General features: G+C 37.4%; 1 protein-coding gene across 2 annotated transcripts in view; it reads left to right on the top strand.

Moving 5' to 3' along the window:
* LOC123532336 (uncharacterized) overlaps window positions 1-25284 on the top strand; it is a 316884-nt gene that overhangs the window by 273936 nt on the left and 17664 nt on the right. For both annotated transcript variants that reach the window (XM_053517493.1, XM_045313748.2), the window contains exons 22-24: window positions 653-725; window positions 10539-12873; window positions 13213-13257. In XM_053517493.1, coding sequence (XP_053373468.1) covers window positions 653-725; window positions 10539-12873; window positions 13213-13257 — 2453 coding nt within the window. The remainder of the gene's footprint in view (window positions 1-652; window positions 726-10538; window positions 12874-13212; window positions 13258-25284) is intronic.

Genomic DNA, 25284 nt, shown 5'->3' on the forward strand with positions numbered 1-25284 from the left:
ACCATTTCTGATCAGTAACTTGAGAACCTCTTGTGACTTGACCCAGAATGTTGAAACTTCATAATTTGATTGGACAAGTAGAGTAGATGACCCCTAATTTGGGTCACTTGATCAAAGGCCAAGGTCACAGGGACCAGAACATGCAAAAATGGTTTCTGATCAATAACTTGAGAACTGTTTGACCCAGAACCTTCAAACTTATTAAGATGATAGGACTATCAGAGAAGATAACCCTTATCGTTTTCTGAGTCACTTGAGCTAAGGTCAGGGTCACAGGGTTTGAACACCCTTTCCGATCAATTACTTGAGAACCACTTGACTCAGAATGCTGAAACTTCAGGATGATTGGACGTGCAGAGTAGGTGACCCATATTGATTTTAGGGTAACTTGATCAAAGGTCAAGGTCACAGGAGTCTGAACATGGAAAACGGTTTCCAATCAATAACTTGAGAACCACTTGACCCAGAGTGTTGAAACTTCATAGGATGATTGGACGTGCTAAGTAGCATATCCCTATTTTAGCCAACCATCAGTGGCTCTTTGACTTTTGCTCCTGTCCCCTATTGACTTCTCATCAATTACAACTCTGCATTGTCGGAGACATGCGCTTTTCTACAAAATCATCTTCTAGTTCTTTTGTTTATTTTTCAGAAAATGTGAAAGCCCGTGCTGTTACATCTTCAGCTACTCAGTCTGCAAGTATACAGATAAATATAGCTTCTTCGTAAGTAAATAAATATTGTATGCCTACAAGTATGCAAGTAAATGTACCATCTAGGTAGGTAGCCAAGTATTTTGTATCTCAAAAGTACACAGGTAAATCAAAGTATACAGCTAAATATACAAGTATACAGATAAATATAGCTTCTACGTAAGTAAATAAATATTGTATGCCTTCAAGTATACAGATAAATGTAGCATCAAGGTAGGTAGTCAAGTATTGTATGTCTCAAAGTATACAGGTAAATGTAGCATCTAGGTAGGTAGTTCAAATTATTTTGATTTGTCAAAAAATATGGCCACCAGAGGGCATGGCCGGCCAATTTTCACTTTATGTATATAGTTGAAACTTTAAAAATCTTCTTGTATGAAACTGCTGGCCCAATTTTAAAATAATTTTATACAAATGGTCCTAATAAGTGACCCTCTACAAAGATTGTTCAAATTATCCGATTCATCAAAAAATGCTGCTGCCAGTGGGCATGGTCACTTTTCCCTATATGTATATAGTGGAAATTAAAAAAATCTTGTGTGAAACAGCTGACCTGATTTTAAAATAATTTTGCACAAATGGTCCTTGTGTGACCCTCTATTAATATTATTCAAATTATTCCAATTTGTTAAAAAACATGGCTGCCAGAGAGGGTGGTCACTTTTCATCAACAATTTCTTTAAACAACATATCCTCCAAAATCACTGAATGGATTTTGATGAAACTTTACACAAACAATCTTTCAAATTTGTTCAAATGGTTCTGGTTCATTGAACATGGTTACTTTGGTTAAAAATAGGCCTTCAGCTATCACACTTAAAAAAATCTTTTTCTCTTGAGCTTTGATATTTGGCATATGATATAAGGGTTTAATTCTCTACCATAATTGACCAAATTATTGCCCTAAGGTCAATAATGGCCACACCCCTGTATGTGACATGTACTTACTATAGGCTTTTGTATAAGAAACTTTGAAAATCTTCTTCTCTGAATCAATAATAGCTAGAGCCTTGATTTTTGGCATATGATATCAGAGTTGTACTGTTAAACTATTGTCCAAGGTTAAAGTATGTGTGTGACAGCTAACATTGAAGAAACCTATCAATACTTGTACCATTACAAGGTATCCCATAATGAGATGACGTGTCATGCGCAACACCAAACGTCAAGGTCACACTTAGATGTCAGCCGTTAGTAGTGTGTTTTTTTCCTGTCCGCTCTATAACTCTGTCATCCATGGAGGGATTTAAATATTACATAACATAAAGGTATCAAATAATGAGCTGACGTGTCATGCACAACACACCAGACCGCTAGCCCAAAGCTGAAGGTCACACTCAAGAGGTCAAAGGGTCATTAGATTGTTTTTTCCTGTCAGGCCTCTAACTATGTGATCAATCAGAGGATTTTAGTATTATTTGACTTGTTCCCCAGCTGAATGTTGTAAGTGATTTCATTTGATTTTAGCTCAACTATAGGAAGTATGGAGAGCTATCTTACTCGACCTGGCGTCGGCGCTTTTGATGCACTTTCTCTTTATCTATGTTATTACTTAATGGATTTACATCAAACTTAAAATAGTTATTCCTTATCATCACCCACATCATATGGCACAAGGGTCATAACTCTGGCACCAATATTTTATGATTATCCCCCCTTTTTACTTAGAATTACAGGTTAAAGTTGCCCCATGTGGTTCTGGGACAATCTGTGTATGAAAAGAATTGGAACCACTGCCTTAGTTGGCTTTGCTGTAACTCTGTAATTCCAGCAGGTATGCAAATATTTTGATTCCGTATCTCATTTTTTTTATTTCGATGTAAATGAGATATGAAACCAAAATTTGTAGTCCTGTTTAGCGCCATATAACCTATACTGTGTTGGTGCTCCATAAAACCCAAATAAATAAATAAACAGGTTAAAATTTTGGTGCACTTTCACTTTATCTCATTATTATGTGTCTCCCCCCCCCCCTCTGGGGGAGACATATTGTTTTTGCCCTGTCCGTCCGTCCGTCCTTCAGTCACACTTCATTTCCGAGCAATAACTGGAGAACCTTTTGACCTAGAACCTTCAAACTTCATAGGTTGGTAGGGTTATGAAGGAGACGACCCCTATTGTTTTTGGGGTCACCCCGTCAAAGGTCAAGGTCACAGGGGCCTGAACATGGAAAACCATTTCCGATCAATAACTTGAGAACGACTTGACCCAGAATGTTGAAACTTCATAGGATGATTGGTCATGCACAGTAGATGACCCCTAGTGATTTTGGTGTCACTCTGTTGAAGGTCAAGGTCACAGGGGCCTGAACATTGAAAAATCATTTCCGGTCAGTAACTTGAGAACCACTTGACCCAGAATGTTGAAACTTAATAGGATGATTGTCATGCAGAGTAGATGACCCCTATCGATTTTGGGGTCATTCTGTTAAAGGTCAAGGTCACAGGGGCCTGAACATTGAAAACCGTTTCCGATCAATAACTTGAGAACCTCTTGACCCAGAATGTTGAAACTTCATAGGATGATTGTTCCTGCAGAGTAAATGACCCCTATTGATTTTTGGGTCACTCTGTTAAAGGTCAAGGTCACAAAAGCCTGAACATGGAAAACAATTTCCGATCAATAACTCGAGAACCACTTGACCCAGAAAGTTGAAACTTCATAGGATGATTGAACATGCAGAGTAAATGAAACCTATTGATTTTTGGGTCAGTCTATTAAAGGTCAAGGTCACAGGGGCCTGGTCATGTAAAATCATTTCCGGAAAATAACTTGAGAACCACTTGACCCAGAATGTTGAAGCTTAATAGGATGACTGGACATGCAGAGTAGATGACCCCTATTGATCAAAGGTCAAGGTCACAGGAGCCTGAACAGTGACTTGAGAACCTCTAGGCCAAGAGTGTTGAAACTTAGCGGGATGACTGGACATGCCAAGTAGATGATCCCTATTGCAGCCAACCATCAGTGTCTCTTTGACTTTCGCTCCTGACCCCTATTGACTTCTTGCCTATAGGACTTTGCATTGGGGGAGACATGCGCTTTTTTACAAAAGCAGTTTCTAGTTACTAAATGGATTTGATTCAAACTTAAAATAGTTGTTCAACATCATCACTCACATCACAAGACACATGGGCCATTATAAACTCTTGCACCAGTATTTCATGAATTATCCCCCCTTTTTACTTAGAATTTCAGGTTAAAGTTTTGGTGCACTTTCACTTGATCTCAGGTGTCACTAAATGGATTTGATTCAAACTGAAAGTAGTTGTTCCACATCTTGGACAAGTTCGTATCTGGGTCATGTGGGTTAAAAATCTAGGTCACTAAATCAAATCAAAGAAAATGCTTGTTTACATCAAGATGCCACATTTTTTGGTCCAATCTTACTGAAAATTGGTCAGGATATTTGTCTCCTTGTAATCACTAGGTTAAACATGTTTACACTGTTAAGGTTTGTTACACAGGTGATCTAGGACCATCTTGGCCCTCTTGTTAGCCCACCATCATCACTTTGCGTCCGTGGTCCATCCGTCCGTCATTCCGTCCATCTGTCCGTTAACAATTTCTCATTTCTGCATCTCCTCAGAAACTACAAGAGGGATTTTGACCAAACTTTGTCAGAATGATGTATTGGTACCCTAGTTGTGTTCGCCTGAAAATCTGACTGGTTCAACAATTTTTGAGTGAGTTATGGCCCTTTGTTTATTTTTATAATTTACATACATTTATATAGGGAAAGATTTTGAAAATCTTCTTGTCCAAAACCACAGGGCCTTGGTATGAAGCATCATCTAGTGGTCCTCTACCAAGATGATTCAAATTATATCCCTGGGGTCAAATATGGCCCCACCCTGGAGTCATGGTTTATATAGACTTATATAGGGAAAAACTTTGAAAAACCTCTTGTCCAAAACCACAGGGCCTAGGGCTTTGATATTTTGCATGTGACATCATCTAGTGGTCTTTTACTAAGATTGTTCAAATTATCCCCCTAGGGTCAAATATGGCCCCGCCCTGGGGGGTCACATGGTTTATATAGACTTATATAGGGGAAAACTTTGGAAAACCTCTTTTCCAAAACCACAGGACCTAGGGCTTTGATATTTTGCATGTGACATCATCTAGTAGTCTTCTACTAAGGTTGTTCAAAGTATCTCCTTAGGGTCAAATATGGCCCCGCCCTGGGGTCACATGATTTACATAGACTTATATAGGGAAAAACTTTGAAAATCTTCTTGTCCAAACCACAAAGCCTAGGGCTTTGATATTTGTTATGTAGCATCGTCTCGTGGTTCTCTACCAAGTTTGTTAAAATTATCCCCCTAGGGTTAAATTTGGCCCCTCCCCGGGGGTCACATGGTTCATATAGACTTATATAGGGAAAAGCTTTTAAAATCTTCTTGTCAGTTATCTACAACATTCAAATTTGGACTACATGTAAAGTTTTGAGTTGCAAGATGAACATTACCATGAGTTGACCTTGATTTTGACCTAGTGACCTACTTTTACATTTCTGTAGCTACAGCCTTCAAATTTGGACCACATGCATAGTTTTGTGCACTGGAAAAAACTGAACTTGACACTGACCTAGTGACCTACTTTCACATTTTTGAAGGTACAGGCTTCAAATTTAGACCACATGAATAGTTTTGTGTTCTGAAATGAAATTTGACCTTGATTTTGACCTAGTGACCTACTTTCACATTTCTCAAGCTACAGCCTTCAAATTTGGACCACATGCATAGTTTTGTGCACCTTAAGAAACTTTGACCTTGACATTGACCTAGTGACCTACTTTCACATTTCTGTAGTTACAGCCTTCAAATTTGAACCACATGCATAGTTTTGTGAACCGAAAAAAAACTTTGACCTTGACATGAGTTGACCTTGATCTTGACCTAGTGACCTACTTTCACATTTCTGTAGCTACAGCCTTCAAATTTGGACCACATGCATAGTTTTGTGTACTGAAAAAAACTTTGACCTTGACATTGACCTAGTGACCTACTTTCACATTTCCCAAGCTACAGCCTTCTAATTTGGACCACGTGCATAGTTTTGTGTACCTTAAGAAACTTTGACCTTGACATTGACCTAGTGACCTACTTTCACATTTCTGTAGCTACAGTCTTCAAATTTGGACCACATGCATAGTTTTGTGTACCGAAAAAAACTTTGACCTTGACATGAGTTGACCTTGATCTTGACCTAGTGACCTACTTTCACATTTATGTAGCTACAGCCTTCAAATTTCGACCACATGCATAGTTTTGTGTACCGAAAAAAACTTTGACCTTGACATTGACCTAGTGACCTACTTTCACATTTCTCAAGCTACAGCCTTCAAATTTGGACCACATGCATAGTTTTGTGTACCGAAAAAAACTTTGCCCTTGACATTGACCTAGTGACCTACTTTCACATTTCTCAAGCTACAGCCTTCAAATTTGGACCACATGCATAGTTTAGTGCACCGAAAAAAACTTTGACCTTGACATTGACCTAGTGACCTACTTTCACATTTTTGAGGATACAGGCTTCAAATTTGGACCACATGCATAGTTTTGTGTACCGAAAAAAACTTTGACCTTGACATTGACCTAGTGACCTACTTTCACATTTCTCAAGCTACAGGCTTCAAATTTGGACCACATGCCTATTTTTGTGTTCTGAATTGAAATTTGACATTGATTTTTATCTAGTACCTACTTTTACATTTCTCAGGCTGCAGCCTCCAAATTTGAAGCACATGCATAGTTTTGTATACAGAAATTAACTTTGACCTAAAGATTGATCTTGTCACCTACTTTCACATTTCTCAAGCTACAACTTTCAAATTTGGACCACATGCATGGATCACATGCACAGTGATGTGTACTGAAATGAAATTTGACCTTGATTCCGACCTTGTGCTAGTCTTGAAATTCGGAACAATCAAAAATGGCTCAATGGTGGGCGCCAAGATCACTCTGTGATCTTTTGTTAGCTCACCTGTCACAAAGTGACAAGGTGAGCTTTTGTGATCGTGCAGCGTCCGTAGTCCGTCCGTGCACAAACTTTTGCTTGCGACCACTCTAGTAGAGGTCACATTTTTCATGGGGTCTTTATGAAAATTGGTCAGAATGTTCATGTTAATGATATCTAGGTCATGTTCGAAACTGGGTCACGTGCCATCAAAAACTAGGTCAGTAGGTCAAATAATAGAAAAACCTTGTGACCTCTCTAAAGGCCATATTTTTCATGGGATCTGTATGAAAGTTGGTCTGAATATTCATCTTGATAATATCTAGGTCAAGTTCGAAACTGGGTCACGTGCGATCAAAAACTAGGTCAGTAGGTCTAAAAATAGAAAAACCTTGTGACCTCTCTAGAGGCCATATTTTTCGCAAGATCTTCATGAAAATTGGTCAGAATGTTCATCTTGATGATATCTAGGTCAAGTTCGAAACTGGGTCACGTGCCTTCTAAAACTAGGTCAGTAGGTCAAATAATAGAAAAACCTTGTGACCTCTCTAGAGGCCATACCCTTGAATGGATCTTCATGAAAATTGGTCAGAATGTTCACCTTGATGATGTCTAGGACAAGTTTGAAACTGGGTCACGTGCCATCAAAAACTAGGTCAGTAGGTCAAATAATAAAAAAAACCTTGTGACCTCTCTAGAGGCCATACTTTTCATGGGATCTGTATGAAAGTTGGTCTGAATGTTCATCTTGATGATATCTAGGTCAAGTTTGAAACTGGATCAACTGCAGTCAAAAACTAGGTCAGTAGGTCTAAAATAAGAAAAATCTTTTGACCTCTCTAGAAGCCATATTTTTCAATGGATCTTGATGTAATTTGGTCTGAATGTTCACCTTGATGATATCTAGGTCAGTTTCGAAACTGGGTCACGTGCGGTCAAAAACTAGGCCAGTAGGTATAAAAATAGAAAAACCTTGTGAGCTCTCTAGAGGCCATATTTTTCATGAGATCTTCATGAAAATTAGTGAGAATGTTCACCTTGATGATATCTAGATCAAGTTCAAAACAGGGTCACGTACTTCGAAAACTAGGTCGATAGGTCAAATAATAGAAAAACCTTGTGGCTTCTCTAGAGGCCATATTTTTCAATGGATCTTCATGAAAATTGGTCAGAATTTTTATCTTGATGATATCTAGGTCAAGTTCAAAACTGATGATATCTAGGTCAAGTTCAAAACTGGGTCACATGAGGTCAAAAACTAGGTTTCTATGTCAAATACAGTAAACCTCGCTTATAAGGAACAGCTTGGGACCTCTAAAATTTGTTCCTTATAACCGAAGTTCCTTATATCCGTATAGCGAACAAGTTCCTTGTAGCCGAGGTTTGTATAACGAAAACAATTTGTATAGCGAACACTATTTGACTGACGTTTGAAAAGGGCTATGTGTTCACACTCCGGGCCGGCCATAAATCTGTATGTGAGAAAGTTGCGAGTCTAGTACCGGTCCTTTTCTGGAGAGATGGTAAGGTAAACTGCATGCATGTATGTGACCGAAAAGGTGTTGAAACACGGCCTTTAAACCTAAACTAAGCCAAAATGTACGTCGGTAAGAATGACTGTAGTTTTTGTTTATTTTTTTGTCAGTTATTTCTATCTTCTTTTTCAGAGAGCGCTACATTATGACTGACTATAAGCTATGTGGCAGTTACGCCGCTTACTTTGCGCTACTGCATGTTATGTGAACAAATGAATAGGCGTCAACAGTAAAATAAAATAAGTGTTCAATTTTCTATTTTGCAGACACTAGACAACGGTGTCTTCATACGGATTAAAGTGCAATTTATACCTATAATTTTGCTATTGTCTATTTTAGCACCTGCTTTAATTTTTACAATTGGAAAATTAGGTAAACGGAACTGTTTGCCACTGTTAATCACGCGTAATTAGCACATTTATTAGGATATTTCCATTGTGACGAAACTAGACTAATAATGACCAATATTTTAATCCCAAGTCTATTATCGTGTAGTATTTGATAAATGTTAATGATGATATTATATATATTCTTTTTATTTTATCCTTGAATTAACAAACTAAAGATCATAAACATGAAATCATTAATTTTGTTTTTATTCAAGTGCACGAAAACGCGGGAAAGTGCAGTGATTACTCATCAGCGATTCTCCTGTTTATTTCTGATCTTCAATGTTTTTTATTCTTTATGTCTATTCGCTATAACCGAGGGGTTTTCCACTGAATTTCATACTTTGGGACTTGAAAAAGTGTTCCTTATAACCGAGTGTTCCTTATAACCGAGTTCGCTATAACCGAGGATTTTTACATTGAATAAAGAAGGAATTAGATCGGGGAATTGAAAACTGTTCCTTATAACCGAGTGTTCCTTATATCCGAGTTCCTTATAAGTGAGGTTTACTGTAATAGAAGAAATGACATCATACTCAAAACTGGGTCATGTGGGAACAGGTGAGCGATTCAGGACCATTCAGGACCATCATGGTCCTCTTATTTTAATCTTGAGCCTGCTGGTGGCAAATAATTCTGCCTTTGTGACCAGTGCAGACTAAAATCAGCCTGCACATCCGTGCACGTTTAACAACATCATTTTGTTAAAGACCAACCACGACCTAGTGACCTACTTTTTTCACTCACAAAAACTTCATGAAAATCATTCTTGAAATACAGGTAATATAATAGGGTTATTATGACAGTAGCTTGATCTGGGATGCAGTATTCGGCTCGAGTGGATTTTGCCAGATTGGATCTCACGAGGCGCGCAAGCGCCGAGTGTAATCCAACCTTGCAAAATTCACGAGAGCTGTATACAAAGTCCCAGATCTAGCTACTGTTATAATGACCCTTTTATTATATACCTTTACCATTTTGATTCTTGTTTTGTTCTTGAACGAAATCTTCAATGTTTATCGATATTTAATGGAATTTAGTGAAGTTTTTATGTGTGCTATTTATAGAACTGTGTCAGGTCATGCATATTAATGAAAATAGTCTGGCAGCATACAATACGGAAGGTACAATACAGAATTTAAAAGGTACAATATGGAATTTTTGTCTGTATGTTCATATTTAATTATGAAATACAAGCCGATTTTTGACAGAATTTATATAGGTATATAATAAACAGCCATACTACAAGTTTTCAGGCGGACAAATTAGGCCATTCCTGAATAAATTTGCTTTTATAACTTTATCTGCAAACTTATTCAGTCAATCTCTTTTCAGCATAGTTTTAAAAACATAGATGAATAGCTATCTTATACCACAGTCACACATACGGCGCGGATAGTTACGTTTAGCTACAGATAGAAACGTAGTAATTCGTACCGATCCATACCTGAACCGTACGGGTTACTACTTTAAGGTACGACTCAGGTACGGATCGATACGGATTACTACGTTTCTATCCGTGGCTAGACGTAGCTATCCGCGCCGTATGTGTGACTGGGGTATTACACTGTAGAAACAAAATGTGATTGAAATTTCACTAAATACACTGATTTCTGTACATGTTGTTACAGTTATTCAATAAAATATTAAGACATTACACACATCATCTTGGCCTGATATATGTCACTGTCAATTTGTAACTATATACTTGTTATTTCTCATTTTCTTCATGCAAAGCATGTATAATTACCATCATGGAAACACAAAAGAATACAGTTATTTTGTTGTGCCTCTTTAATAAGTTTTGTTACGTTCAGATTGCACATGCAATCCTGTGTAAAGGGCCACCCATGATATTGCATTAATATTGTTTATACGAATAAACTTTTCTTTCTATACGGAATGTAAATATTTGATGATATGTTTTACTTTAGGTCTCTGTCAGGTGCCACAGTTTCAGGAGAAAATACTTCAACAGCTGTTCAAGCTGCAAGTGAGTCCAAGTCCATTGTAACATATTTGTCAAGTGCACAAGCCCAACATACCCAAGCTCAGAGCATTGATCAAGATTTACAGCTTGCGTCTCAGGTCCAGCAGCACAACTTACACACTCCTCAAACAGGTCAGAATCAGATACAGCAAACAGTTCAGTTAAATAGTGAAAGCCCAACACTGTATGCACCACAAATATGGCCACCTCCACAGTCGGGCACAATTTCAAATATGATGTTTCCTCCACCCAGTATACATACCAGTCAAGCCCAGAGCTATCAAACGGCAACTGCACTGCCTTCTCTGATGCCATTTCAGAGTGCTACAAATTCATCTACGACTACACAGCTGCCAGCTAATGGTGCTGTAAGACATTTTGCTCCACAATATGGTGGGCTTGTTCAGACAATGCCAGTTCCTCCATATACTGTTAGACAGCCTCTGATTCCAGGACCTAGACATAGACCACCACTTGCATCAGGTTTGAGGCAAACTCTACTGCCAATGCCTTATCATCATCAGATGGGGCAAATTGCTTCTCAGAGGTCAGACCAAACACAGTTAGCTATGCCAGTGTCTGATCAACAACCTCTGATTCAAGAGCAGTCTCCAAGGTTACCAGTTTACCCAAGTTTGGAGAAACCTATTTCCGCCACACCAGTTCTCTCAGGTGCACTTCCTGTCATGCTTTCTACAGCTCAGCATCCAAATTTACAAAATGCAACATCTAATTTGATAGGGCAAAAAAGGCCTCCACCTTGCCAGATACAAACATCAGCTGCACCTACAGAGTCTTCAACTGGTTCCTCACCTCAGCAAAATGCTCCTTATAGGAATTCAGATTCTAACAATTTGCATCAATTAAGCACACATTCTCAACTTCCAAAAACACATGAGGTTATTGGTTCATCAGAAAGTGTATATAATAAGAATAAGAATAACTATACTAATGATAGACAATATTTTGATGAGAAAAGAACACCATATGCAGCTAGCAATAATGATTGTCAAGTGTTTCATGAAAGTGAACATAATACTGGCCATGATGATGGAACTTCTGTGGATGGTTTTGGAGAAATTGAACGCGGAATTAAAAGATATGGTAGAGAATCTGGATATAATGACAAAAACAAAAGGAGGAGAAATGAGGGTAGGATGAATGTTTTCAGAACTGGAAATAAAGCGGCAGGCCCTCAAAGAACTTATGATAGATCCCGCCGAGGGTATAATGATAGGTGGGATAGAGATCTCAGAAAAAGCGATGGAAGAGATAGAAGAAACTCTAGAAGTCCTTATAGATCTGATAGAAGCAGTCCTACCCATGTAAGGCAGAGGGATAACAACTGTGTAAATCAAACTGATCAGTTTACAAGGAGATCAGAACGTATGACCAGCCCATATAGAGAAATATATAATAGAGACAAACACAGAGAAAGTTATCCTGAAGAGAGAAGGGAGCAGGCATATCAGAGTGATCAGCAAATTCCTACAGAGGACTATAATTTGCCACTAGATGAAACAAAAGTGGAGGACTTAGTGAGAATGTATAGTGACAGAGTTGATGATAATTATGATAATTTGATGTCAAATGAAGCAGAATGGGATGATAAGATGGACAAAAGATTAAGTGGAGATAGGAGAGATGGGACTGATTATGAAATAGATATTGATATGTATTATGATGGAAGAGAAGCACATAGAAATGAAGTTGACAGAGAGAAGTTTCAGAATTGTATGAATTTTGATGATGATTGGAATGAAAAAGCTAGAAGAGGTAGGTTTGATTACATACGTACTGATGGGTTTGGTGAAAGTGCAGAAAATGAATACAAGAATGTAAGTAACAAATACAGTCAGTATTCCAGAAGAGATTCAAAAAGTAACCAGAACAGTGGGGATAGTGGTTTCATTCAAAGAGGACACCTGTCTGAGAAAAGGAAAGGAAAAAGAGACGAAATACAGAGAGTTGATAGACACAGAGACAGGGTTGACAAACATGAAGATTATTTTTTTAGAGAGGAAGTAATCAGAGAGAGAGAATTTAGAAGTTCTGAAGAAGAATGGCCAGAGGATTTTAGGGAGGAAGACTTGAGAAGGCAAAGACAACTTAGAAAAAACTATTCTGAAAGACAGAGTTATAGCAGAGAGAAAAGACATACAACAGACACATTTGATAACAGAAGAGATGACAATAGAGATGTACCAGCTCATAGACAGAGATTTGGAGACGATTATGAAAGGATGTATGATGAACCCAATGAAGAAGATGATGCCCTTGTAAGTAAACAAGCATTATTATCATTTCAACATGTTAAACATATTTCTCAAAGGTACTAATTTGTTAAAAGTTGAAGCACCTTTAAATATCTCTCAGTTTACCTGTTGATTAAAGAAATCATGAATCAGTGACAAGGCTTAGTGTGTTAGATGTCACATTTATTGGCTGCAACATTTGTTTGACATCATTTTATCACCAGTGTTCCCTGCAATATGTTTGTCAGAAATATGAAATGCAAAAAAGTAAGTTACTTTCTAAGAAAACACTGTATGATTTTGATGAGATAGAAATAAAGTTATACTTACTTTGTCATTATTAAACATCATGATTTTTTACAGCCTGATCCATCTAGAGAGGAAATAGATGCATTACTAAGAAGAGCTGTGAGTAAATTTCAGATATTTAAAAAGATCAGATAAGTTAAATGTACTATTTCCAACCATTTTTAGTTTGACTATATGAAGAATAGTCCGAGCTATTGTACTCACCGTGACGTTGCTGTTGCCATTGGCGTCACACCTTGGTTAAAGTTTTGCATTCAAGTATATATAGAAAAAATCAACATAAGAGGCTTAAAAGTTTGTGTCGTAACACCTTTATAGAACTGCTATTTAACATGTGGTTACAAACCTTTGGTTTTGTTAGCTCACATGTCACAAAGTGACAGTGTGAGCTTTTGTGATCGCGCAGCGTCCGTCGTCCGTCCGTGCGTCCGTGCGTAAACTTTTGCTTGTGACCACTCTAGAGGTCACATTTTTCATGGGATCTTTATGAAAGTTGGTCTGAATGTTCATCTTGATGATATCTAGGTCAAGTTCGAAACTGGGTCAACTGCGGTCAAAAACTAGGTCAGTAGGTCTAAAAATAGAAAAACCTTGTGACCTCTCTAGAGGCCATATTTTTCACAAGATCTTCATGAAAATTGGTCAGAATGTTCACCTTGATAATATCTAGGTCAAGTTCGAAACTGGGTCACGTGCCGTCAAAAACTAGGTCAGTAGGTCAAATAATAGAAAAACCTTGTGACCTCTCTAGAGGCCATATTTTTCATTGGATCTGTATGAAAGTTGGTCTGAATGTTCATCTTGATGATATCTAGGTCAAGTTCGAAACTGGGTTAGCTGCGGTTAAAAACTAGGTCATTAGGTCTAAAAATAGAAAAACCTTGTGACCTCTCTAGAGGCCATACTTTTGAATGGATCTTCATGAAAATTAGTCAGAATGTTCACCTTGATGATGTCTAGGTCAAGTTCGAAACTGGGTCACGTGCCGTCAGAAACTAGGTCAGTAGGTCAAATAATAAAAAAACCTTGTGACCTCTCTAGAGGCCATATTTTTCATGGGATCTGTATGAAGGTTAGTCTGAATGTTCATCTTGATGATATCTAGGTCAGATTCGAAACTGGGTCAGCTGTGGTTAAAAACTAGGTCAGTAGGTCTAAAAATAGAAAAACCTTGTGACCTCTCTAGATGCCATATTTTTCACAAGATCTTCATGAAAATTGGTCTGAATGTTCACCTTGATGATATCTAGGTCAAGTTCGAAACTGGGTCACGTGCCGTCAGAAACTAGGTCAGTAGGTCAAATAATAGAAAAACCTTGTGACCTCTCTAGAGGCCATATTTTTCATGGGATCTGTATGAAAGTTGGTCTGATTGTTCATCTTGATGATATCTAGGTCAAGTTCGAAACTTGGTTAGCTGCGGTCAAAAACTAGGTCATTAGGTCTAAAAATAGAAAAACCTTGTGACCTCTCTGGAGGCTATACTTTTGAATGGATCTTCATGAAAATTGGTCAGAATGTTCATCTTGATGATATCTAGGTCAGATTTGAAACTGGGTCACGTGCCATCAATAACTAGGTCAGTAGGTCAAATAATGAAAAAACCTTGTGACCTCTCTAGAGGCCATATTTTTCATGGGATCTGTATGAAAGTTGGTCAGAATGTTCATCTTGATGATATCTAGGTCAGGTTCAAAACTGGGTCACATGAGGTCAAAAACTGGGTCACTATGTCAAATAATAGAAAAAAATGACGTCATACTCAGTTCAAAACTGGGTCATGTTGGGACAGGTGAGCGATTCAGGACCATCATGGTCCTCTTGTTTTTACATAGTAAGACCGGACTTAAGGCCTCTGACATAACAAAAAGTTTGTTTAAAGGACCTTAAAGTTAGTGTTACAGGTTTAACAAGCTGTATTATATCTATGTGAAATATTGAAATCTTTTAAGTTTAGATTGCCAGTTACTGCCCTTCAACGGCCAGAGAACCTGCCCCAATAGGTCAGAAGGATGAGCTCAGCTCTATAGATTGCAGGGTTGTGGGTTAGGTCCATGACAATAATATGTATGTTCTCCATGACTATTTGATAGAAGACATTGTATCTGAAATCATCCAGCCTCCAGAATTGATGCATGTTGAGAAGCTGGCAGTTACATGCAGAGAGCAGTTTAGTACTGGTACAGAATCCAAGAATCTGCCTGCTGTTACATAGCTAAAATACTGCTGAAAAATGCTGCAAAACTCAAAACAAACAAAAAAAATACAATGGCCAGATAGGGATAGATAAGTGGGGGCATATGTATCATATAGGCACATTTTAATTTTTGTCTTGTAGGTTTAACATCACTTTTTGTATGACCAAAGGTCTTTCTGTTAGCAATTTTGTTTCAGCTCAATTACAAGAGAATGCTTAAAGCAACTTACCCACACATTATGAATTGTAATTTTTAAATAATTTATCACCGAAAGGCAAAATACCGCCACTGTTTCATATGTTTACATGAATACATAATGATTGACCAGTTTATAGTTTCCAGAATTACAGGAACATTCGAGTTTTTGCAGTTTTTTTCATGTACTTTTATAAACCGTTACATTGCTTTATTTTGTAGACATTGATAAATATAGAACGAGACGCAACAGTATATTTAGACGCTATCATCACGTGGGCAGCAAATCAAAAGTGCACATGTAGTTTGATGGGCAATTTATATACTTGTCTACCATTTAGGGAAGTTAGCATGATTTACTTTGCCTTATTTAGGTTAGAACCACTATCGTACTGAATAACACTAGTGGAACGTTCCATTATTAAAAGTACACAATATCGCTCAGGTCTGGGAAATTGAACTTACAACGAAAAAGTATAATACGAATAGCGTAATCGCACTAGGCCAACGAGAAATCACTGACTGCATCATTAATGTATAAAGTGTACTGACTTCATTTTATAAGTTATTGTTTTGTTTGTTTTGATTTCAAAACATCACAGTATTGTGCGATACCTATACATGTTTGCTGATGGGAAATCCATTTCTTTTATGAACTGGGAAACCCTTATCAGAAATTGTAGACAAATGTTTTTATTTTAAATGTAATAGGAACAGAATTTGATGAAAAATACATTGTAAGAACATCGAATATTGAGCATATAGGTAAATAAAGCAAAAGTTTGATTTTTTTAAATCTGACACCATGATGTGTGGGTTAGTCGCTTTAAACCTATGATTGTAAAATCTGATACTACGTAAGCGCTCAGGCCCTTCTCGCACACCATACCTATAGTTCGGACTTCTTTAATGCGTAAAGGCATGTGCACAAAAGTGACAAATTTTGCCAACACCTGGTAAATTGTAATGTGTTTTTTTGAAAAGTAATAAACGGAAATAGAAAAATAGCTCTCAGCTCATTTACACAGATAGTTCAGCTTTATTATTTATGTTATAGTTTTTTGCAGTTATGCATGATGACATAGAATACTTGCGCCGAAAATTGTGACACAAACATACCGATAGCTTTTCCCACTTTAGTCTTTTAATTAAAGTAAGAGTTCAGCACTTCATGGTTTTAATGTATTGTCACATTGGAATAAGGTTTGTTTTACATTAACTTAGAAATTCCTCAGAAATAATATCATGTACCCCACCCACCTAATTTTTAATTTCAAAATAGCATAGTCCTTAAGTTTTGCGTTCGCTTGCTTAAGGTGGAATGCGCCTAATTTGAAGTTGTAGGGTTCCGTTACGAAATTTTGTTTAATATAAAATTCAGCATATTCCTCATAGAATGCGTATTTTACATTTTTGATATTTCTGTAACACCTTCAGACACGACCATTGACGTCCATTTTTGATTAACCATTATTTCACGTCCATTAGACTGTTTTCTTAAATCGTTCTGTTCAGTCAACAAGTATCGACTTGCTTGTCTTTCATCATATTTTCATTTAAAAATGTCTTTGAAATGGTCTGTTGTTGTAGATACTGTGTTTTAACATTTATGTAGAAGGCCATATTGGAAATAAGTTGTATGTATACTATGTACTCTTAATATGTCACCTTCTTAAAATAATTATTATTATTATTCTAAAGATTGTGATTTCAGACATATGACACTTGACTCAACCTCCCCTCCAAGGGTGTAAAGGTTGTTTGTATCTTGTTAGCTCACCAGAGCACAAAGTGCTCAAGGTGAGCTATTGTGACCGGTCATTGTCCGGCGTCCATCGACGTGCGTCGTCCGTCAACATTTGCCTTGTGAACACTCTAGAGACCACATTTTTGACACAATCTTTATGAAACTTGGTCAGAATGTTTGTCTTGATGATCTCTAGGTCAAGTTTGAAACTGGGTCATGTGGGGTCAAAAACTAAGTCAGTAGGTCAGATCAAAGGAAAAGCTTGTGAACACTCTAGAGACCACATTTTTGACCCAATCTTTATGAATCTTGGTCAGAATGTTTGTCTTGATGATCTCTAGGTCAAGTTCGAAACTGGGTCATGTGGGCAGGGTTCCCACGCTATCTGGGAAAAGGGAAAAGTCCGTGAATTTCAAAAATTGACTCCCGGCCATGAAAATACCGGGAATTTGGCGAGAGAACGGTAAAGGTACGGGAAAATACCGGGAATTATCCCATTTTGCTAAGGGGAGTAATTCATGATTCAAAATGGCAGACATGGATGTCATTTCAATTTCCTTTTTCTAAAATACCGATGTTTTTGTGGTTGATGACCCTATATAGGTAGCTATACCTGAATTTTTAAACAGTAATTTTAGGCTATCGGTCATTTTGTGTCGATTTTTAAGAAGCCCTGTGAAATTCCGATTATTTTTCGAGAACAATTGTGAAAATTGTGATTAGTGACATGCTTGAATTCAGTGATCAAACATCAACTTGACTGAAAATAATCTAATTGCTAGAAGTGTATCAAAGATTATATAAATAATGTAGGTGGCACCAGAGGTGTATTTATTATGAAGGAGTTGATTAATTCTTCACAACATGCTAGAGAAGTAAATGATTCATAGTTTCCTTGAGAAACAAACGCTTGAGGACAGTAAGAAAACAAAATGAAAAAAAAAGAAGAAAGAAAATTTGCAGAACCTGTATTTATTAAATAGAAATTTTTAAGCAATATCGAGCCATTATGGCCCTCTTTTCTTATATTTTTACACTGAATCTAGAAAAATTGACGGGAACGTACAGCCCGATATGTCGTACAGAGGTCCTAGAAAATTGCATCAAGGTCCTGGAAAAGTCCTTAAATTTCATAGACGAAAAAGTGTGGGAACCCTGTGTGGGGTCAAAAACTAGGTCAGTAAGTCAGATCAATGGAAAAGCTTGTGAACACTCTAGAGACCACATTTTTGACCCAATCTTTATGAATCTTGGTCAGAATGTTTGTCTTGATAATCTCTAGGTCAAGTTTGAAACTGGGTCATGTAGGGTCAAAAACTAGGTAAGTAGGTCAGATCAATGGAAAAGCTTGTGAACACTCTAAAGACCACATTTTTGACCCAATCTTTATGAAACATGGTCAGAATGTTTGCCTTGATGATCTCTAGGCCAAGTTCGAAACTGGGTCATGTGCGGTCAAAAACTAGGTCGCCTGGTCAAATCAAAGGAAAAGCTTGTGAACACTTTAGAGGCCACATTTGTGACTCAATCTTTATGAAACTGGGTCAGAATGTTTGTCCTCATCGTTCCTAGATCAAGTATGAATCTGGGTCATGTGGGATCAAAAACTAGGTCACAGGTCAAATCAAAGGAAAAGCTTGTGAACACTCTAGAGGTCACAGCTGTAACCAGATCTTTACAAAATTTAGTCAGAATGATTGTCTTGATGATCTTTAGGTCAAGTTCAACTCTTGGACATGCGGGGTCAAAAACTAGGTCAGTAGGCCAGATCAACTCTGGTGAGCGATGTATAGGGCCATCATGGCCCTCTTGTTTTTCTTAATATTATCTCTAACCCTCCCTAAGTACGCACACACACACGCACGCACATCCCAAGGTCTTACATTTTTAACTCACCTGTCACGAAGTGACAAGGTGAGCTTTTGTGACCGCTTGATGTCCGTCGTCCGTCGTGCGTCAACAATTTGAAAAAAATCTTCTTGAAAACCATTGGGCAGAATTACACAAAACTTCACAGGAATGATCCTTGAGTGGCCCCCTTTCAAAATTATTCAAAGAATTGAATTCCATGGAGAACTCTGGTTGCCATGGCAACCGAAAGGAAAAACATTAAAAATCTTCTTCTCAAAAACCAAAAGCCCTAGAGCTTAGATATTTGGTGTGAAGCATTGCCTAAAGCTACAGTCACACATATGGATATGTCCGTGCGTTGAGGTACGGTGTGGATAGGATTAGTCTGTGGGTGTATAACTACGGAACAGTACGTCTTAGTACGGGAAAAATGGTGAGAAACAGGAAACAAACAAAACAATACAGGACGCGAATAAGTACGGATAGGTACGAGGTACTGCGCTGAATTACTTTTTACTGCGCCTTGCAACTTTCCCAGCGCACGGACGGGTCTGCGGTAAACTACGTTGAACTATGCTCAAGTACGAGCAGCCTCGGATAACTACGTTCGGCTACGGTGAGGTACGTAACAGCACGGATAATTACGTTTAAGTACGTTTAACTACGGATGAATAAGTTTCAGCCAAGTTGGACTAAAGTCATTCTCAAATGGCTACGGTTCGCTCAAACTTTTGTGCATGTTCAAAAGTTGGAGAAACTTGCAAGTTTGGAATAAGTTTTGAATACGTTTTGACCACGTTTTGGTATGGATTAATACGAATGACTACTCTGAGGTACGGCTCAGGTACGAATCGATACGGATTACTACGTTTCTGTCCGTAGCTAGACGTAGCTTGTGACTGGGGTATAATGGACCTCTACCAAGTTTGTTCAAATCATGAAAATCTTAAAAAAATCTTCTCAAAAACCAGAAGCCCTAGAGCATAGATATTTGACATGTAGCATTGCTTAGTGGACCTCTACTAAAGTTGTTCAGCTCATGACCCCAGGGTCAAAATTGACCCCGCCCCAGGGGTCACTTTATTTTACATACGAAAATCTTCAAAATTTTTTTAATAAACCAGAAGGCCTAGAGCTTAGATATTTCACATGTAGCATTGCCTAGTGGACCTCTACAACATATGTTCAATCGTGACCCCTGGGTCAAAATTGACACCGCCCAAGGGGTCACTTGATTTTACATAATTATTAAAATCTTCAAAAAATTTTCTAAAAATAAACCAGAAGGCCTAGATCTTAGATATTTGACATGAAGCATTGCCTAGTAGACTTCCACAAAATTTATTAAAATCATGACCCCTGGGGTCAAATTAGCCCCGCCCTATGGGGTTACTAGATTGTACATAGAAAAATCTTCAAACTTTTCTAAAAATAAACCAGAAGGTCTAGAGCTTAGATATTTGACATTGGTCCGAGAGCTCACGTACTTTTATTGCAACAATTGAGGCCAAAAGAAGTTTATACATTTTTGGAAACACTATTTCATATCCTCCATGAAAACCCATTTCTTAAGTGTCAAAGCCGTGCCTATCTATATTTTGTTCACTTATGTTTGTGATATGGGAGGTTAAACTCACTTGTAAAAATTTAGGGGGTAGGGTAAAGTTTAAGTTTACCATTTTTTCACTGTTTGATTACAGTAGCTATTTGATTGTCAGTAAATGTATATATGTCAACCAATGTCAGCAAAAAGAAATTCATCAAAAAGGAATGAAGGGCAAACTTGATATTTAAGGTCAAAGGTCAAATTTATGTACAAATCACAAAAATTGGCATATTTGAAATTTATTTTTATTCTTAAAAATTAGTTTGTTATCATAAGTTACTCAGTTTTACTTATGTAATGTGTTTATATCAGCCAAAGTCAGAAATGCAAATCTTGTTGCAAAACGTCAAAGTCAACTCTGATAATTGATGGTCAAAGTTCATTTTCGTGCAAAATGTGAAAAATGTTACCTTTACTTTTTTTAATCTGTTTAATATGTATTCGCATTATATGTCACCGAAGTTAATTTGATTAAATGTCTGCATGTCAGGCAAAGTCAATAGTGCAGATGTAACCCCAAAACTGCCAAGGGTAAAGCTTATATCAAAGGTCAAAGGTCAAATTTGAGTGAAAACTTGCATGAATAGCTTCCTGTTTGAAATATAAATGCTATTCCTAATCATTATTAGTAATTGCTCGTGATTTATTCTAATGTATATATGTTCCACAATGTCAGTAATAAAGATATCATTTGAAATCAGAAAAGTTCAAATGTGATATAAAGTGTCAAAGGTCATTTTCATTTAAAAGCAAGAAAAAAATGGCTCTTTAACTTTCTTCTTGTTGATAATATTTTGTCGATATTAGTCAACGATATCAGTTCATTTAATGTATAAATGTTAGGCGATGTCTAGTATCCACATACAATTTCAAAACATTCAAGGTCAACCATAATTTCAAAGGTCAAAGGTCAAAAAAGTGAATAAAATGTTGCAATAATATCACCTGTTTGTAATATTTTTTTTATGGTTTAAAAGAATTCGTTTTGTCATTTTAGTAACTGATCGTTTTTCATTTTACTGTATATATGTCAGACGATGTCATGGAAGAGAAAATAAGTCAAGGTCGAACCTGGTATTAAAGGTCAGGGGTCATTTTTATGTAAAAGATCAATTTGTAGCATACTTACTCATTACTTTGTTCAAAAATAATATCTCTTGTTAGAATTTTCTGTTGCAATTTATTTTAATGTATACATGTAAAGCAAGGTCAGGAATGCAGATCTTATTCAAATAAGGCAAAGCAAAACCTATTCCCAAAGGTCAAAGGTCAAATCTGCGTGAAAATTAGCCAAAAAAAATAAAACAGTATTTTTGCAACGATTTTTCATTATTTTTTAGGGTATTTAAAAACTATTAACTAATTATTATTCATTTTAATGTATTTATAACAGATGATATCATTCTTGAAATAATAATGAAAAATTAGTCAAGGTCAAATCTGACATTAAAGGTCAAAGAAGAGGGCCTTAAAAAACTCGCCACTATGAAAAAAAAACTGGCTTGAACAGGTTGGGGAGTGAAAGCAAAGTTCCTCTGCAAGTCTAAACAGGCAACGTACGATACATAGCATAGTACGCATCAACCTCATTGGTACCTGCTTCCAAAACCAGTAAAGATAAACCGGACAAGGTTAAATTTCAGGTCTGAGGGGCAATGAAAACAACTCAAATAAAATGAATCGAAAAGACAGCAAACCCTGAACAATTAGCGACAAGACGAGAGTACAAAGCTTTTGACGGTGCATAGAAGGCAAAGAGACTACCATCCCAACCACTCCACTCAAAATTCGAGAGCAGAACCAAGAACAAACTGATAAGACAGAGTCTTATCCACATCGTCAAAAACTGCAAAAATAGAAAGCAGCAGCACTGGACACAGAGGCAGAGCTGCTCGAGCCAAATGAATGGTTTCCCAGACAATGTGCTCCCAAGATCACATTTGAGGTGCCAGGAGTAGAAGAAAAGGGAAAGCAAAATCAGGCTAACCAACAATCTCTTACGCTAGAAATGATCAATAACCGCTATCCAGCACACTCCTGCATCCAAGAATATACCAATGGATCAGTGGAAAAGGCAGTTCAGAAAGCTTGGGGTGGTGCCTACATCAAATTTTCAGACAGCTCCTCCTTCATACTCTCTCATTCAGTCGGCAAGAGATGCTCCAACTACAGATCCAGATGCAAGCCCTCACATCGGCGACACTCGAACAGTATGAGCGAGGAGAAAAGGGATAATATATTCCTAACAGACCACAAGTCAGCTCTTCAGGCTCTCTCAGCAGGTCCATCAGACAACTTAATCAGACAGCTGTTGAAAAACATCAGTCTCCTGCCTGAGAACAACAATGTAGCATTTCGATAGATTGCTGCACATATGGGCATAGCTTGAAATGAAGCTGAGCACAATCTTGCAAAGAAAGAAACCAGATAAATACACCCAAACCTCAAACTTCATACAGAGAAGCTCAGACTCTGTGGAAGAACAGCTTTGCATCAGACTTGAAGAACATAAATGGAGGTTACCCGCCAAATCATTACTGTCTACACAAGCTAAACAGCCAATTAGAGAAAGCTAAATGCCAGTGCGGATCAGAGGAACAAACACCGTTTCACATTCTGCAGAGTTGTTCCTATCTGGAAGAAGCACGCCAGAAAGTTTGGCCAACAGACATCCCATTTGAGACCAAGCCGTGAAGAGATATCAGCGACCTGCAGAATACGATGCAGTTCATTGCCGCATCTAATCATAAGATATAAAACGGCCATAAGAAGATGGAAGGCAGTAAGGAAGTAAAGGCTAACTTTAAAATGAATTAACATCAAGCTATAACAAGATATGTTTGAACAAAGAAATAAAATAACAATGCTATCTTTTGTATTTATTACCCGAAAATGAATTTTAAACTTTAACTTCAGGACTGATCTAGACCCATGTCTTATGATATCTCCATTGTAGACATTTACCCATATATAGATAACCCATGACCCAGCCCCAGGGGTTACTTGATTGTGCATAGGGAAATCTTCATAAATTTGCTAAAAATAAACCAGGCCTAGATCTTAGATATTTGATATGTAACATTGCCTTGTAGACTTCTACAAACTTTGTTCAAATCATGACCCCCGGGGTAAAACTGGCCCCGCCCCAGGGGTTACTTGATTTTACACCGGAAAATCTTCCAAAAAATTTCTGGAAATCATTAGTTTGACATTTGAAACATGTAGCTCATATTACTCAGGTGAGTGATCCAGGGTCATCTTGACCCTCTTGTTACTATTACATTTCTTACTTCTCCACCCTAGTAACATCTGACCATAAAATAAGTTGCCATGGGCTTGCCCGGTTAATTACCCGCTCCACGCATACGTTCACATAATTTGATGGCAGAATTTGGTTTTACGGGTCAGAGATAATTTTTGAAATTTTATACCACAGACGCTATTTGAAATAAACCATAACTTCTACAAGTTCAGTATTCATGATAAAAGAGAGGTTACAGCAAGTGTCAGTCACAACTGCTGCTTTCTTTCTTTCTTTCTTTCTTTCACCCCATCCACTTAGCTCAATAGGAGCACAGATCCATGGATCGCGAATTCGGTCCCCGGGTAGGGCATGCCGATTTGATAGAAGGCACGTGTCCGAAATCATTCGTCCTCCACCTCTGATTTATGTGGTGAAGTTGGAAGTTATTTGTTGAGAATACAGAATCCAGGAACACTGGTTAGGTTAACTGCCCGCAGTAACGTAGAAAAACAGAGCTAAACCAAAAAAAAAAAAAAAAAAAAAATCTTTCTTCTTTTTATGTCATGGAATGTGTTCTTTACTCGTATTTCTTATGTTTCTAATATTAGGAAACAGTATGATGTATGGAATATGTTTCTATTATGTGTCTATGAATACAAGGATAACATTTGTACACACATCTCCGGAAAGCTAAAACCTCTTTGCAAAGGATGGTGTTTCTATCTAGCCAAGTTGCTAAATTAATCTTTTTAGAGCAATAGCCTTTGTAGCTGTTTTCCCGCTGTTATTCAGGAGGATTCACTTTATTCAAAATTGGGGTGTCCGACTACTTTCCAAACAATCGAAATATTTCCAAATCGTAAAATTTGTAATAAAGTTAGATAAAATAATGTTTACTCAAACATGATGTTATAATTACATAAAGGCTTTCTAAATTTTAAAAAGTTGTATTAGCACTTTTTTCCGAGTTATGTTAGAATGAATATTTCTCATTTTCACCCATTTTTACTTTTTTCTTACTGTGCCAAGGTTGGCCAGGTTCTGTTTACCCCAGTATTATTTTCTGAAGACTGGTTGTTGTTCGAATCTGCTTCATTAAGAATGCACCTATATTAACTAATAAGATATTTATGGCATATATTTATAATGTTATAAGATTCTTTCACTGGTTGTAGGTGCAGAAGGGAATATCCGGCCTCGAGGATAACTGTTTAGGCGGTAACGAGGCTTCTTGCCGAGTTACCGCCTAAATAGTTACCCGAGAGCCGGATATTCCCATCTGCAC

Source organism: Mercenaria mercenaria, chromosome 11 (assembly GCF_021730395.1).
Source record: "Mercenaria mercenaria strain notata chromosome 11, MADL_Memer_1, whole genome shotgun sequence".
Taxonomy (NCBI): Eukaryota; Metazoa; Mollusca; class Bivalvia; order Venerida; family Veneridae; genus Mercenaria; species Mercenaria mercenaria.